Genomic DNA, 17,179 nt, shown 5'->3' with positions numbered 1-17,179 from the left:
CCCCCTAATCTCCTTTCACACATCTCTCACATTCCTTAATCGATTTAATTCATATAAAAAATACAACTTGTCAATGTTTAATTAATTATTTATCACATAAAATATAAACCGAATCGGAATTGTATAATTTAATTTACTAACTATTATGAATATTATTAAATCTGTAAACTTCACCCGCCATTACACAGGGGCATCGCTAGCATGACGGTTGAAATAAAATTCAAAATATATCGTCAAATGTAAATTTCTTTGAAATAAATAAAATAAAGTAATAATATTTTATTTCCGTGATTTTTCACTGACGATTGTTTCGTACAACAGAGGCTTATTACCAAAAATGTTGTGATTAAAATAATGTTTTATCTGTTGTCACATAATTATAAGATGATTCATCTTTGATATTTTTCTATCACCTTCGAGTGTGCTGTTACTCACACCCGTGGGACTTGAGTAATAAAATTTGGGCACTATGATCGATGAATTCCTTTTCAGAGATAAGAATATCTAATCCTGTAAACACGTGCAGAGTGTGTATACATTGTACACAGCTTAATAAACAGGGAAGTAATTGGCACAATCAGTCAGTTGTCTGACGAAATTCGTAAATTCAAGAGGAAACCGGCAATTTACGTCGATCAATGCTGTGAGCTGGCAGTCAGTGCCAATGGCACGAGCGTTAAACAAACAATACATATAAATAAATAAAAACTAGCATTTAACTTAAAACAATAAGAATCAAAGAAAGAACATGAAAATTTATGAGAGTTTTGTAAGATTATCTCTCATAATCATAAAATTACTCCTTTATGGAAATCCATTTTCCGCGTGGAAATTGAAGTATTCTAATATTATGTAATTATTACACAATATAATCAAGTTGTAATTCCCAACTTTTTGTTCATATTTTGTAACATTAAATTTTTTTTAATGCTATTATGAACATGACGCGTACGACGCCAATATAACAGTTAATTTAATGCTACTTGTGTAGAGAATAAGGATAGAAATCTGAAATAAAAGATTCATAAAATAGAAATGTAATTAATTGTATAACAATATAGCATGAGACTCAAAATTAACAAAGAGAAATAATCCCAGGGTGTGTGGTGATTCTAACCTCTGAGAAAAATTAGTGGGTCGGTCTTCTTTTTATATTAAAAATAACCAGTCATGGATTTAAATATAAGTTAAAAATTGTGGGTAAACAAACAATAATTTTAATTTTGAATATCATTACGAGATATTAATTTGGAAGCCAGTTCCATATTGTAATGATGGAACAAAAATTATTAATTACAGTACCCAAACCAATATCCTAAAATTAATCTAAAGGAATTAATGCATGATGGTAGAATCTCACAAATCTGTGTCGACGCCAACCCACGGAGTTCCTCTTCCCGTCCATCAGACTGCAAGCGCCGATACTCGAATACTGAATATAATAATACTGACGTATCAGACAACTCCGAACAGCTCTTCCACAGTATTGCCTGATGTAAGACGACCACACCAAATAATAAAACAACAGGCTATTTGATTTATCCCGTAACAATGTGAGTGAGCACATCTGTAAGAACCCAGAATAAATAGAATTTAAACATAGACTTGTGAATTATCGAATACTGTTTTACTGGAAATGAATATATATACAAAATATAATTTCAGACCATCGAATGTAAGAAGGTTTTCATTTCACGCAATCAGATTCTCGGTGAAAAAAAATATTTTTGGTTGGCGTAAGTAATTTTGTTCGAATATAACAAAGGATTTTCTCATCCATAAGTTAGCAGATGACTCCTCAATTCTTTTATGAAATTGAATAGCTACAGCTACTACACGATGAAGGTTTTTCTCGACTGTGAATCAGCACGTGTACCTTCAAATTTCCCTTTCGTGAACTTGAATAGTTGCAGTTGGAACATTAAAAAGGTTTTTCTCAACGGTGAGCCAGCATGTGGCGCTTCAAACCTCCTTTTTGAGAGCATACATAGGTACATTTAGAACATGAAAAAGGTTTTTCTCCACTGTGAGTCAGCATGTGTGTGTTCAAATGTCCTTTTTGAGTGCACGAATAATTGCAGTCGGGACAAGAAAAAGGTTTTTCTCCCCGGTGAAACAACATGTGACGCTTCAGAACTATCTTTTGAGAACACGAATAATTGCAGACGAGACAAGAAAAAGGCCTTTCTCCACTGTGAGTCAGCATGTGAGTCCTCAAATTTCCATTCCGTGAACTTGAATAGCTGCAGTCGGGACAAGAAAAGGGTTTTTCTCCACTGTGAGTCAGTAAATGTCTCGTTAAATTCCCCTTTAGTGAACATGAATAGTTACAGTTGGAACATGAATAAGGTTTTTTTCCACGGTGAGTCAGCATGTGTTTCTTCAAGTATCCCTTTTGATTACACGAATAGTTGCAGTCGGGACAGAAAAAATTCTTTTCACCACTGTGAGTCAGCATGTGTTTCTTTAAATTTTCTATTAGTGAACACGAATAGTTACAGTAAGAACATGAAAAAGGTTTTTCCCCACTGTGAGTGAGCATGTGTCTCTTCAAATGACCTTTTTGAGTACACGAAACGTTGCAGTTAGAACATGAAAAAGGTTTTTCTCCGCTATGGGTTCGCAAATGTTTTTCTAATTTTGACCTAATGTAACTGGAGTATTTACATAGGGAACAAGAGAATCGTTTTTCCCTAGGTTGCTTCTTCAAGTCTGCCAATGACTCTGAAAAACATTACGGATAGTAGTTATAAAGTATAAGCACAGATAATTATCAACAACGTTAAATGAATTATGAATTTTAACAACGACAAAAATCGATTCTACCTGCTGTCTGGGTAATTCTCGCGGAATTTTTTAAGCATTCCTTTTTAACATCGATGAGGTCTAGGTCCATTTCCGTAAAAGGAATTCCACTTCCATATTCTTTTGGCAGTCCCGATTCTGCCTTTATTGGAACAGTCTTCACATTAATACTACCTGCAACAAAAAAAAACAATAATACACACCGAGCAATGCATAGAAAAATGATCTGCCTTTTCCCAGAGAGGACTAGAACGATTCAAGTTCGTTCAATGTTTATTGAAATTTATTTTACATACTTAATAACTACAATAAAATATTGGGGCCGATAAATAAATTGTATTATATAAAAACGGAGGTCAATGATTGGGAATTATTTTAATCCAATAAGAAATTGCTAATATAATTCGAAACATCGCACCCGCTAGAAAAGTTGTAATTTTACAAAATTCTTTAAATCACTTCGACAACGAGAGAAACATATAAAATAAACTCACGAACGACAACAGGGGGAAACAAAAAAAAACCAATTATTTTGGCTTTGAAATATTTCAAACGGACATGGTTTACGAAGATCTGAATTAAGTATATCACACGTAATATCTATTAATCCTTAAATCATAAGATTCTTTCAAATTATCTGAAAAACAATAAAATGATAAACTCCTGTGTAGTATCTGAGTCCCAGACTTATCGTTTCTCCGACTACTTAAAGATCTGCCTTTCATACAACTGTAGTGGTACGCCACCACTCGAGTCGGACGGTGTCAAGTACTACTTAGTACACAATGTCAAGCGCTAAGTTACCTAGGCCGTCATAGAACATACTGGAAATTTCAGCCGTTGCTCAGCGTTACGGGTGGCAATATTTGTAGCCATAGCAAACAGAATGTTCGGCAACGTTCTGTTGTGCAGCTGTTATCGTATTGGCACGTTATGTAAGCGACATCGGGAAGGTAATCAATCAGTCTACTACGCTCTACGTTTTAACGCGCTAATCAAAATAACTTACTCCGCACCTAGATTACTTAAATAATCCTTGCTGTAATAAATGTAATATAAAATATTACATGGTTTACTTTCAACACATCTTCAACCTTCACAACACAACTATGAAACAAAACATTTAGTTACAAGAGATTTTAGTTTACCATCGATTAAATAAATATCATAAACTCGTGAACCTAACCCCAACGGATTATAATAGTTCTAAGACCACAATATATATAGACTTAGTTGGATACAGTTCTAACTTCGCCTTACCGTGTTCTGAGGTGTCATATTTTGAAAAGACGATTTCTCATAATTTATTCAACATTCTAATTAAATACTTTCAATTACCACGAGTTCAACTAAAATACTTTACAAAAAAGATTCAATCCCAAAATCAGGTAAATAGATTTTGATAAATTGTTTTTGCACACTTTGGCACATCACATCTCAGAATAAGGTGAAGCGAAGTTAGAATCCTTTACAACTGAGATAACGCAATATCAAAAATTGGAGCTATGTCAAGACAAAGAATATTTCAAATACCACACTAAAAACTATATAGATTATCGATAGCTAACAACGGGCATGAGATTGCATGACTGAATTGATTTCCAAATATTTTATTCGGTTTTAATTCCTCGGCGGAGCTGGGATATTATTAGAATAAAACCAACGTCAAGCCAAAACAACAATCAGTAATAATTATTGCTCTTTAAGCAAAATTATGTTATCAATCACCGACGTAAAATATCAATTAGTTAAACGCTTCTCTACATTAATAATAATAATATTTGGCTAATTTATATAGCGCCGTTTTCGTGAGAAATCACCTCAAGGGCGCTGTACAAATATATTTCTTAAATAGTTAATACTAGAACTACTGACTTATCTCTAAGACTTATATCTAGTGACTTACGACTAAGGCCTATAACTACTATCTTAACGACATATATACGAGTATTTACATATTTAGCAACTTACAACTAAAATTAATATTAACAATCTAATCTTACTAACGCCAGAAGAAGAAGGAAGTTCCATTATATTAGGGTGTTTTTATTGTTAGCTGGATATATATGTTAACGCAACTAACTGACCTATACCTGGTGTTGCTCGATTTTTTCTACTTTCAATAAATATAATATGCATGTATCATATACATAAACCTTCAGAAAGAATTTCTCTATTAGAAAGCCCTATCAAAATCCGTTGCGTAGCTTAGGAGAACTAAGCGTACAAACAGGCCGACGATAGAGACTTTATTTTATACTGTTTAGAGATATAATTCTTCATTGTTGAATCCAATATTCAAATCATGAAGAAATATTAATTTTGTAAATGGATTGATGTGCTTGCTTTTATTTTTCTTCTATGTATATATATGTGTGTGTATTAATTGTTATCACTTTGTTAAATATTCGTAAATAACAATAAACCCGCAGAATAGGATCGAAATCTAGGTATGAGCATGTCGATGCAGCCAAGCAAAAACTGCAGTTATATTTACGATTGCATTTTGCGTCTGTATAAGTTATGTATAAAAAAAACGGCAATAAAATACCTGAATTGTTGTGGGAAATGGTTTGTGGACCTTCTTTTTTGATAAAAGAATAGTCTATATCGATTTCCGTAAGTATCACAGGAACACTCTCTTCCGAACTTGTGCCTGGTTCTAACTTGATGGCGGTGGAATCCATGATTTTACGTAAGGATCTGGATGTTCCGTTTATACGTCTTTATAATGAGACTGAAGGATTTCTTGAGAGAAGGATTCATTGTTTTCGTTCAAGGTTTACAAAATGACGAAAGGAGTAACGCCATATAACATAACCAACAAAAAAGTGACAGGAAGAATTTGGACAAAGTTTATCCATAGATGAAAGAAAAACGCTTTGTAGAATATAGAAATGAAAAGCAAGTATTTCAGTTTCCGAAAAGGGAAAATAATTCATTTTTATAGTTATTTAAAAAAAAATAAAGTCAATTCTTCACCTGGCGGCCAACATTACAAAGCTTTTAGATTAGTTTTTATCTTACCTCATTTACCCAAAAATATTGACCGTTGATACTAAAATAGGTTTTTATTTTGTGTTTAGTTCAAAAAATATATATTCTAATAAACTAGCCATTTAATAAGTAATACATTATTTTCTATAATAATAATGTTAGTTTAAAAGTTGGCAACATGTTGTGTGTGGCAACCCATTTGGTTTTGTTTTTTTTTTTCTCTATGCTCTGTACACTGCTGTCATCTTTCATGTAATACGTACATCGTCAATAAAACCAGTTATTAAAAGTGTTATATTTTAATTTAATAAACACAGAAGATTAAAACAGGTTATGGGCCCAGATCACCACAGGCCACATACCTATCAAAAATAAAAGTACAGTGAAGTGACTAGTTGAAAACAATTACCGGAGAAACGAAAATAAACCTCACACCACACGCGTGTTGGCGTTGGAGGTTAAGTTGCCGGGAAGGAGAAAAATACTTGCTACATTCGGCTGCAAGGAAGGAAAAACTAGTAAGAAAGGAATTAAAAGACACGATGGACGGAAATAATACAGTTATCAAACTGGAAGGAATAAAAAACTGGAATGTTTGGAAGTTTCAAACAATGGTGTTGTTACGGGGTTAAAATTTAATTAATGTCGTTGAAGGCAAAGTTGTAAAAGGGCAAGGCTCCGAGGAACAGAAAGCATGGGAGACACAAAATGCTACGGCTCAAACAATGTTAGTGACCAGGATGACCGAGGAAGTGATGTTACATAAATTATATTATCTTGCACTACTGCTGCATAGATGTGGCGAAAGTCAACGAGCATTTTTGAACAAAAAAGTGAAACAAGTATTCACATAATCCAGCAAAGATTTTTCCAATATAAATATGAAGAAGGAATGGAGATGTCAGTCTTCCTGTCAAAAATACAGGAGTTACAAAATCAACTCAAACAAATGGGTGAAGAAATTTCCTAAAAATTCATAATTACGAAGGTATTGGTGTCATTGCCAGATATCTACAAACATTTCATATCAGCATGGGAGTCTGCGCCAGATAACAAACAAACCTATGATAACCTTGTCGCGCGTTTGTTAGAGGAAGAGGAGAGAGTAAGGGAAAAGGCTGAACTCGCATCGCCGTCATCTGCGTTTATGGTAAAGAAAACTGCTCCAAATAAAAGGAATATAAAGTGTTTCAAATGTAATAAGATGGGAAATTATAATATGGGAGTGTACGAGTCATGTGAAGAATAACCATCGTAACTTTCCAAACAAAAGTGAAAAAAAGTGTTTTTATTGCAATAAAGTTGGGCACGACAAGAGTGAGTGCTGGCATAAGAAAGGAAAGGAGAAAAATGCGTTTGTAGTACAACAAATACCTAAAGAACTGTATCAACAGTCAAAGTGGTTGGTGGACACAGGTGCCAGTGAACATATGTGTCAAGACAAAAATCTATTTTCGACATTTTCACCAGAAGTGTCACAAAAGTCTGTGATAATTCGTATTATTATAACATACATTCGTATTATTATCTTTTGTTATCCTCTTATTCATATTGTATTACTAAGACTGTTTATGTTCCTCAAATAAATAAATAAAATAATAGGTGATGGTACTCAATTACAACAATTTTAATATTAAAATACCTTTTTTTACGATTTTTATGTATTTATTATAATTTTATATTATAGAAAGCAACAGAACATGAGGATATTTCATATTGGGTACCTATAATATGTTTCTGTGGTATTTTTATTAATTAATTACCAGGTGACTTGTGTAGTATATAGGTGTCTGTGTGCAATGTATATCTGTGTGTGTGTGTGTGTGTGTGCAATGTATATGTGTTTGTGTGTGTATGTGTGTGTGTGTCTGTGTGTGTGTGTGTGTGTGCGCGCGCATTGTACATTTTATATTATTGACACGATGCCACGTTTGAATTTGGGCAGTGAATCCGAAAAAATGTCAATGTTTGAGTTTAGATAAATATCATTTAGAGTATGAAGAGCTTGGTTAATTAGCGAATTAAAATAGGTGAATCCAAAAATTCATAAGAAAATCATTTGCATGTTCCGTGTGTAATAATAATTTGAGCTGGTTATTCGGACACATGTTCCCTCTAAAGTATAAGCCCGTTTCGTATTCATCTGCGAGAGAAACCATTCTCATGCTCCAAGTGTAGTTTAAAATCCGAGATGCATTTAGTCCATATGCTGCAAAATTTGGGAGAAAACCATTCGCTTGAATCGCGTGTAACCTTTTATTAAAGCTTATGAATTCTTATGATTAATCACTCTTAAGTTAAATCAGTCTTGTATTCTGCAACGCAACATGATATCAGAGTTTCGGACTTATCTGCTAAAAGGAAACCATTCTTGTGTTCCGAGTGCACTTATACATTTCTACTTGTAAGCTCATTTGTGAACGTGCCGATAGGTCAATTCATTTTTTCACCAGTTCATCACCAGTGCCATTGAACAATTTTTTTATAACTACGCATGGAAAACGAAGATGATTTTATAAGATAAATAAAACTAACTTTAAAATGTATCGATCATACTGTGACAAAAAACTATTTTCCCAATATGAATGTATTTTTTTTGTGGCGCTTACGGGCCGCAACAAAAATATTAGTGTGCCTCACCAAAAGGCCTCAGTTCTCAGTTTCTCGGCTGATTTAGAGAACTGCAGAGCACGAGAATGGTTTATCTCTGCCGTGAATACAGAGTGTGTTCAATCCAACGTTTGTTAACATGAATAAGTAGAGTCAGAAATCGATAATGGTTACTCTCCGCTGTAAAAATTAATGTTTGTCTTCTTTATTTAATTTTGACAATAAAACTGTTCAAATGTTGCTATGTCTGTCACATAACTGTAAAGTTTCCCTGTCTAGATGGGAGTAAATTTTTTTTAGAAATCGTCCCGCTTTAAGATAAAAAAAATATGGTTAGCCTATATATCAGTCGATCTCCACAAATTTACACCATCAACTAATCGCTTCTGGAAAAATGTGGCCACCCCTAATATACAGTTTATACACGGTGTCCGGAGTGCAAGTGTTCTAACTTCGGGAGGTGATTTTACGTGATGGCAGGAGTACAAAATATTATTAACCTTTTCCGAAATTCCATTTTTTTCCCTTAGTGAATTCTTAAAAAATTCTTTAGGGGTACAAACTTACCCGATAAATTTGCTGTGAACTTGCCGAGCACGAGGTGGCAACGTTGTGATTGGCTCGTATCCATTGAAACCGCACGTAAACAATAGGCCACGTAAGAATTAGGCCGATAGTTTTTTATTTACAATTATGCTACAATATCGTATTTTTTAAAACAAATTCAAAAATAAAACTTAACTAAAATTAACAAAATGTAGTTTCACTTTAAATGACAAACTTATTTAACATTTATTCACTTCACTAACGTCATTGCTTTTGACTTATTTAAAAAAACTCTCACAATGTCCACTTTCCTTGTGTATTTACATCATGTATCCTGTAAACCTTGTGAATATCTGACGTTCGTGGGTAAAACCAGACATTTTTACAGTAATTATGCCCAAATAAACATAATGTTTTATTTTATTGTTATTTTACCTGAATAATACCCTAAAAGCTTGGAATTTCAAAAAAGTTTAGTATTTTTTTTTACTTACATTCTACGCACTTCTATCACTTTATAATCACTTTTAATCATTTCCCGAAGTTAGCGCACTCTACTCCCAGAAACCTTGTGTATTACAAAATTTCTGCTCTCTTCTAATGGATTTTATATGGGTACAGTAATTTAATTTCTTTAAGTACCTATTTGTGAATAACCGTTTTATAGAGACCATGATAAATAAGTTAATACGTTCTCCAGGCTGGTTAAAATAGAACAATACGATATCTAGTTATTAAGTTATTGCTTTGATATGATGCTATGTTGGATAATGCTATAACGCAACCATAGAAAATGCCGTACCTTCTTCTGAAAATTAATAAATAATGGAAATATACTGAAATTTGAATTTGTTTTATTTTTATTTATTCATTCAAATCATAAAAAAGATTACAATTCGTTTTAAAGTCGCTATAAGAAAATCAAGTAAAAAATTAATTAATTATGTTAAGAATAATAGAAATGTTTTCAGCAATAAACAACGTATATGTACTACTTACAATTAATAAGGTAAAAATAGCTGGAGACTACATATTCACTGTAAACTTTAAACCACTTTTGTGTTAAGAATGTAACAGTTAACTTTCAGTCGTGGATTCATCTGCTGACCATTTTCATGCTACAAGTGTAGTTTAAAATTCGAGTTGAATTTAGTCCATATGATTTTATAAGTGATACAAATAAGCAAAATTCATTTCTTCTTAACTTATTAGTAGATACATACTTAAGATATTATTATTATTAACAATAGGCACAAATTTTGCTATTCGAAATAAATTGAAAGCAGGGTTTACAAGTCGGGGAAATGTAATAGCAGAGGGGCAATATAGCGTGCCCAGGGTCTCAAGAAGTTATAAGACTAATAGTGACTCTTTGGAAAATCCATAAAACTACCAACGTTCTCCTTTTATATTATTAACTAGCTGACGTGTATCCGGTGTTGCTCGACTATCCTCTACTTTCAATAAATGATAGTGAGAACCCTATCAAACAATTCGTTGCATAGTTTAAATGAACTATGCTCACAAACAAACGCGGATAATGACTTTGTTTTATACTATTTAGGGTTACCAATGTATTGTATAGATTACGAATTTTCTAAAATTTTATCAGAAAACGGCCTGTAATCCCGTTTTTAATTCATTGTGATCTTGGATGTTCCGGGACTTTCCACATTATTCCCGAACATTCCAGAATGTTTCAGGATGTTCTCGAATATTCTGGACGTTTGTAGAACTTTCTATGAGGCGAAATTTCCAGCCCTTTTATCGTCAAAAGCACGCCTTCCAGGTAATAACGGTAACCTTCTTCGAGGATGGGGGATAGAGGGCTACCACACCGTGGAACTCCTTTGATCGTACAGGGACTCGTTTCTGAGTTTTAACACTTATAACTATTGATTAATTTACAATAAAATCGTAGTATAACAAAACTTACTTAAACCTTTTGTCTTTTCCAAATTTTAAGCCCACATTCTCTAAACATCAATTATTAATTATAAGAACAAAATTTATTACACAAACAATTATTAAGTTTATTTTATTATTCTTTGTGCCTGCACACGAACTTATTACAACAAAGTTTTTTATCTTACTTTTAAAAATGAATAATACACGAAGCGTCTTGACCTACATTTCAAATTGAATATGTTAATTATTATTTATTTATTTGTAAGAAGCAAACAGCTTTTATTATAATACAGATATAATATAGATCTACACATATAAATGAATTAATTAATACTTAATGAAGTAATACCAGCACCCAAATTACAGTGTTGAAAATACAAATAATGTTTATTTTTTTATTCGCGCCTTTAACGCTTTTACTTGTACACATTGTAATATGTGAGATGTTCAGTAGTACAATAATAAGTGTATAATACATAACATATGAACGATATCAGCAGGTATAATACAAATTATCATGAAGAGTTCTGTTGTACAAAGGAGTTCAATAATTGTACATCATAACAAGAGTACAAAATAAGTTCTTAAGGTACTATGAAAGTAGTTACAGAGCAATGTGCTGTAAATTTGTTGATATTTGTAAAAATAAACATGAAAAGTTCATTGCAAAGCATGTTTGCATTTAGCAATATTTTACTACGCCAGATTGAGTGTTTTAAGAACATCTTAACAGCTAAATTAATACAGCAATAAAAGGTGCACGTGAAAAAGTATGAATGAAGTAGTCAAAGTAAGTTTGTTAGCATAATTATAAAAATAAACATGAAGATTATATTCAAACCATAAACTTACTTTCCTTTACAACCACAAAAATACATTTTCTTTCTCACAAAATATTCGCAATACTAGAACGAGATATCCTTTGAATATAAACTATATATAAGAAGCTATAAACCTCTACAAATCAGTTCCGACACAATTTAAAACATGTATACTTACAGAATACAAATATCATACATGGAACTGGCTGTAATCTTCATAAGTCATGAGTTATAATTGTGTTACCTTACTTATAACATAAATTTATTTTGTTTATCTATTTATATATTATACGCTTGGCTATGAAAATCTGTTAAAAAAACACGGCTAAATCCATTTCAAGCAAACGTTTCAATCTGATTGGTGGTCTAATACCAGGGCAACACTGAAAATTCCTTCCACCTAGATGCAATTGTCTTTTTTTAAATTTCTGTATTTTATGTTTATTTAAAATTTACTAATATGGTTTTCTGCTATAATGATTAAATACTACATTAATGTGTATAACCTCAAAAAGTTATTCCAACAAATTGAACATTTTAAAATGAATGTTGCAAATTAATATATTATAAGTTTTTACCAATAATGGTAAGTTTTTAGATTCTCACGGCCAAAAGCATTTTTGTTGTTTGTTTTTGGAGTGTTATGCCGTGTTGCGCTAACTCCTTCTTTAGCCGACGTTTCGGACAGCGTTGCAGTGTCCATCATCAGGGCAGATCCGGTAGATCCGAAGATCATCACATCTTCGGATCTACCGGATCTGCCCTGATGATGGACACTGCAACGCTGTCCGAAACGTCGGCTAAAGAAGGAGTTAGCGCAACACGGCATAACACCCCAAAAACAAACAACAAAAATTTTACCAATAATGTTAATTGTTCATTTTAAAATCAGAACCTATCAGAGAATTCTTTACTTTAGAGCGATTCTGTGAATGAGTTCGCATATGCTTGCAAGGTAAACATTACTGAATTTGAACAGTAACACACGGATCAGGTTTTGGTCCACTGTGAGTCAGCATGTGACGCTTTAAAGATGACTTTTGTGAAAATGAATTATTGCAGTCAGGACAAGAATAAGGTTTTTCTCCAGTGTGGGTAAACATGTGAATTTTCAGATGTTCCTTAGTACAACATGAAAAGTTGCAGCCGGGACAAGAAAAAGGTTTTACATCACTGTGGGTAAACATGTGAGTTTTTAGACATCTCCTTGTTGAACATGAATAGTTGCAATCGGAACATGAAAAGGGTTTTACCCCAGTGTGGGTAAACATGTGAGTTTTTAGATCTCCCTTCCGATAACAAGCATAGTTACAGTCGGGGCATGAAAAAGGTTTTTCTCCACTGTGGGTAAACATGTGCATGTTTAGGTATCTTTTTGAAGAACACGTATAGTTGCACTCGGTACACGAAAAAGGTTTTTCTCCAGTGTGAGTAAACATGTGACTTTTAAGATTTCCCTTTGTGTAGCATGAATAGTTGCAGGCGAGACATGAAAAGGGTTTTTCTCCACTGTGGCTCAATATATGAATTTTTAGATGTTGCTTTGTAGAACATGAAAAATTGCAGGTGGAACATGTAAAAGGTTTTTCTCCACTGTGGGTAAACATGTGACGTTTTAGATGTCCCATTGTATAACATGAGTAGTTACAGTTGGAACAAGAAAAAGGTTTTATCCCAGTATGCGTGCGGAAGTGCTGTTTTATCGAAGACTTATAAGAGCAGGTATAATTACAATTAGGACAAGAGTATATTTTATCCCTAGGCTTCGTCTTGTTTTTCAATTCCTCTCCTTTGTTTTGATCTTGGGCTGCTTGAGAACGTCGTCGAAATTCTCTCTTCTGTTGAGCGTTTACAGCCCGACGTCGAGCGGCTTCCTCATCAGTTTCTTGTTGTCGCTTCAGTTTTCGAAATTCTCTCTTTTGTTGAGCTTGTAAAGCTCGACGTTCGTTGGTTGGTTGCTGGTTGCGATATTTGCGCATGTACTCGGCGCGTTTAGCTCGTCTTGCCTCAGAATCCGTGTCTATAAATAACATTTTTTTGTTTACAAATAGGATTACGATCAGAAACTTACCATTCGAATGAACGCCGTTAGTAAAATGCAAAAAGCTAATACTTTGAAAATTAAAATTTATAAAATTTGCTGTTAAAATATTATATTACAGGTAGATACTTTATATCCTGCGTGTTTTTTTTATACAATCAGTTCTAATTTTTCAAATGACACACAAATTCAAAACAAACGCGATTTTTTTTTTAAATTAACTCCACACATGATGAAAATTATTTCCCTCAGGGTATATGTCATCTCTGGGGATGCTATGTGGAAGTTCTTTTTGAGGAGAGGAAAAGAAGTTAACAGGTCTTGAAGATACCCATGTTGTATGTGGGAGGTAATACAGATGCGACCCGTTCTAATGTAAAAAATTTCAACCATGAAAATATGTTGGGCGCGCGTTTGGCGTGTTTCCCGAGTATTCGCCGGTGTTGAATAGATCAATGTAGCTAGGTCCTCTAAGCATCTTCGATTGTAATAACGGTGGAACAAGGACAAAATACCTACCCAAGGCCTGGGCTCTAAAGATGGCTATCCGATTTTTAAAATAGCGGAATCTATAAAAAAAACCTCCCGTTTCTGGACAGATTCAAGGGTTTTTTCAGGTATATTGGGACTGAACACCAGAGATGGCTGCTAAACTCAACAGTGGGGCGCACAGGGTCAGCAATTAGGCACTATGCATTTAATCAGAGTTACAATCACTTCTTAAAGGTTAGTTCCAATGCGTTAAAGCCCTTTCCCCAATCTTTGCAATTAATACGGGATGGTTTTTTGGTTGATTATATTTTTAATATAAGCCTGTACCTTCATTCGAAGAGTACTGGAAGCGTGTGTTTTTATTAATGTAATTTAGCTTACCAGCTGTTTGAAGAATTTTTTCAGAGGGCTCAGGGAATTCCTTTTTAATACCAGGGACCTCAATATCAATTTTAGTAAATGAACATTCAATGGCTTTGGTGGTGACTTCCTCAAGATTTGAAGGTTCCGTTGAACTCATTTTATCTGTTAAGAGAAAACAGTTACTGATATAGTGGAACCAATAACAGAGATTATACAGTCAGGTAAGTAAGTTATGGACCTGGGAAGAATCAGAAGCATGTGTTGGCGGCCTATCGTGAAATTATCCGGGAAAAGGAATCATATTTCATGCTGAATGTCTGGTTTTGAAAATAAAGTGTTAAGAAGCTTATAAACTATCAGCAGTGTTGCAACATCCCTCCTAGAATTAAGGCTGCAGATACGCAGTATTCCCGATATAAATTCTGTTGGAACAGCCATGGGTTATATATTTATTTATTCATGTTCTCCATAAAACAGTTATGCACCAATATATAAAGACATATGTCGAATCGATGCAGTTGGATTAAGCAGTTAGATCTCTCTGTTGATTAGCGCATTCTGAATATAAAAATTGCATGGGATCTTCTACAAGTATACTCATTAGGGAACCACTTTTAATATATATTATGTGCAATAAGCATAGTTCAGGTGATCAGTTTAAAAAATTGTTTTTCGGCGTGCTTCTAAGGTGTTTAAATCGAGCATTCCTTCTAAGAACAAGGATGGATAGTACATATATAATCTTATATATAGATAACGCATTAACCTCTTTTGTACCTTTTCTATTTCTACGATGCAGTTTTGTTCAGAAGGGGTCGAATAATGGCGCTATGTTCTAGGAAACTGCGAACAAGGGCTTCATTATGAACCAGACACTAGCAAACACTTGCATCTGCGAAGAAATATTGTCTGCAGTGAAGGTGTTTAATAAGAGTCAAAGTCAAACTAAACAGACAATATCTCGGTTCCACGGATTCTTCTTCACCAGTATATGTGTGCAATCACATATCAGCACAAACAAGGATTTGCAGATAGCAAACAGTTATGCAACCAAGAATATTAAATTCATGTTTTATGTGTTGGTTAATTTTGAGCTCATTTTCTTAAAGGGGAATGACATGTCTGAGTCCGATCCAGTTTGGGAGACGGGTATGGGCACCACCGCTACAGTAACCATCTATTAGATAACCAACACCTCTGCCATAGGTCAGTTGGAGTGGCAAGCTATAGAGATAGCTTATTTTTCTCAGGTTTTTACTCCTCGATCCAATACAAACCAATATCAAGCCAAAATAATAATCAGTATTAGTTACTACTCTTTAGGTGATGTTAAGATATTGATGGCCCACGTTAACTATCATTTAGTTAAATTCTTTTCTACTTCCCAACGTTACAATACGTATAGACACGTTATTGTCTCTCAAACTCAAGATATAATGTGGTAAATAACAAAAACTCTTGTGCTTCCAATAAATTCTTAACTAAAACGTTGTTCGTGTGTGAAGAAGGTCGACAGTCAAAGAATATGTGCGTATATATTATACCGGGCCGCGTTTTTTAATTGTGTCGAACACTACATACTACTACTACTCGCTTACACAGTAAGACGAACACGGAATACTAAGTGAGACGAACTACTGCTATTAGGTTGTTCTTAAACTCATTTGTTGCAACGTTCGTCATCTCACTTTCTCTAATGCCACTGAAAATTGTATTTGTTAATAATAATAAAATAATTCGTGTGTTTACGAATGACATCTTGTTTCTTTGCTTGTGTTTGCCCAGAAATGAAAACATATTCTCATCAAACTACGAAAGCGAAAGCAATACAATTGTCTGGCTTCTGGCTTGACACATTGCATTTCTAGAGCGCGTATATCTATATATATTCTAATGTCATTAAATATAAGAATTTATTTTGTATCCAATACTAAACGCACGCCGACAATACTTTTTAAGTGAATTGATGACCTCAATTTTATTTTTTGTACTATTTATCTTGTTTCTATGCATTATTTGTTATTGCTCTGTTACATGTTCCTTATAAACAGTAACCCAACAGAATAGCGTACGTAGGAATGAAATTTGGGTATGAGAATGTCGATGTAGTCAAGCAAAAACTGCAGTTATATTTACGATTCTATTTTGCGTTTGTATAACAGTTATTTATAAAAAAAACGACAATTAGATACCTGAATTGTTGTGGGTAATGGATTCTGGACATTCTTTTTTGATAAAAGGATAGTCTATATCGATTTCCGTAAGTATCACAGGAACACTCTCTTCCGCACTTGTGCCTGGTTCTATCTTGATGACGATGGAATCCATGCTTTTGCGTATGGTAGATAACTGCTCTGGCAGTTCTGTTTCGCTTTGACTTTATGATAAGATTGAAGGATTTCTTGAGAGAAGGATTGATTGTTTTCGTCCAAGTTTTACAAATTGATAAAAGTAAAGCCAAATAACATAACCAACAAAAATTGACAGGAAGCGTTCGGAAAAATGATGTCCATAGATTTTACAGAAAAGAAAATAATTCATCCGTTTATGATGAAATCTAAGTGTTGCCATTTTACGAACGTAAGTAACAAAACTG

At 33.7% G+C, this 17,179-nt stretch overlaps 2 protein-coding genes across 2 annotated transcripts; both read right to left on the bottom strand.

Annotated features, from left to right (window-relative positions):
* Positions 1–1,103: 1,103 nt before the first annotated feature.
* Positions 1,104–5,615, bottom strand: LOC149414530 (uncharacterized). The gene is made up of 3 exons (XM_089643976.1): positions 5,357–5,615; positions 2,827–2,979; positions 1,104–2,724 (listed from the first exon to the last, which is right to left on the bottom strand). The coding sequence occupies exons 1-3, from the start codon at positions 5,490–5,492 to the stop codon at positions 1,937–1,939; spliced, it is 1,077 nt and encodes a 358-aa protein (XP_089500102.1). The 5' UTR covers positions 5,493–5,615; the 3' UTR covers positions 1,104–1,936.
* A 7,006-nt stretch (positions 5,616–12,621) lies between these two features.
* Positions 12,622–17,062, bottom strand: LOC149414529 (uncharacterized). Its single transcript, XM_089644075.1, has 3 exons — positions 16,776–17,062; positions 14,602–14,745; positions 12,622–13,707 (listed from the first exon to the last, which is right to left on the bottom strand). Exons 1-3 carry the CDS (start codon positions 16,909–16,911, stop codon positions 12,650–12,652), a joined length of 1,338 nt encoding a protein of 445 aa, XP_089500201.1. The 5' UTR covers positions 16,912–17,062; the 3' UTR covers positions 12,622–12,649.
* Between the last annotated feature and the right edge of the window lie 117 nt (positions 17,063–17,179).

This window comes from Hesperophylax consimilis, chromosome 20, assembly GCF_061612785.1.
Source record: "Hesperophylax consimilis isolate HC1 chromosome 20, BYU_Hcon_1.0, whole genome shotgun sequence".
NCBI classification, from domain to species: domain Eukaryota; kingdom Metazoa; phylum Arthropoda; class Insecta; order Trichoptera; family Limnephilidae; genus Hesperophylax; species Hesperophylax consimilis.
This window is presented reverse-complemented; position numbering and strand designations above follow the sequence as displayed.

What these genes read in the sequence shown, in the direction of transcription:
- LOC149414529 (XM_089644075.1), bottom strand. Translation starts at nt 16,911, where the DNA reads ATGGATTCCATCGTCATCAAGATAGAACCAGGCACAAGTGCGGAAGAG. An exon ending in CATTACCCACAACAATTCAG is followed by an intron (nt 14,746 to 16,775) that starts GTATCTAATTGT and finishes TTCTCTTAACAG; the next exon opens with ATAAAATGAGTTCAACGGAA. An exon ending in AAAAATTCTTCAAACAGCTG is followed by an intron (nt 13,708 to 14,601) that starts GTAAGCTAAATT and finishes TGTTATTTATAG; the next exon opens with ACACGGATTCTGAGGCAAGA.
- LOC149414530 (XM_089643976.1), bottom strand. Translation starts at nt 5,492, where the DNA reads ATGGATTCCACCGCCATCAAGTTAGAACCAGGCACAAGTTCGGAAGAG. An exon ending in CATTTCCCACAACAATTCAG is followed by an intron (nt 2,980 to 5,356) that starts GTATTTTATTGC and finishes TTTTTGTTGCAG; the next exon opens with GTAGTATTAATGTGAAGACT. An exon ending in GAGAATTACCCAGACAGCAG is followed by an intron (nt 2,725 to 2,826) that starts GTAGAATCGATT and finishes AATGTTTTTCAG; the next exon opens with AGTCATTGGCAGACTTGAAG.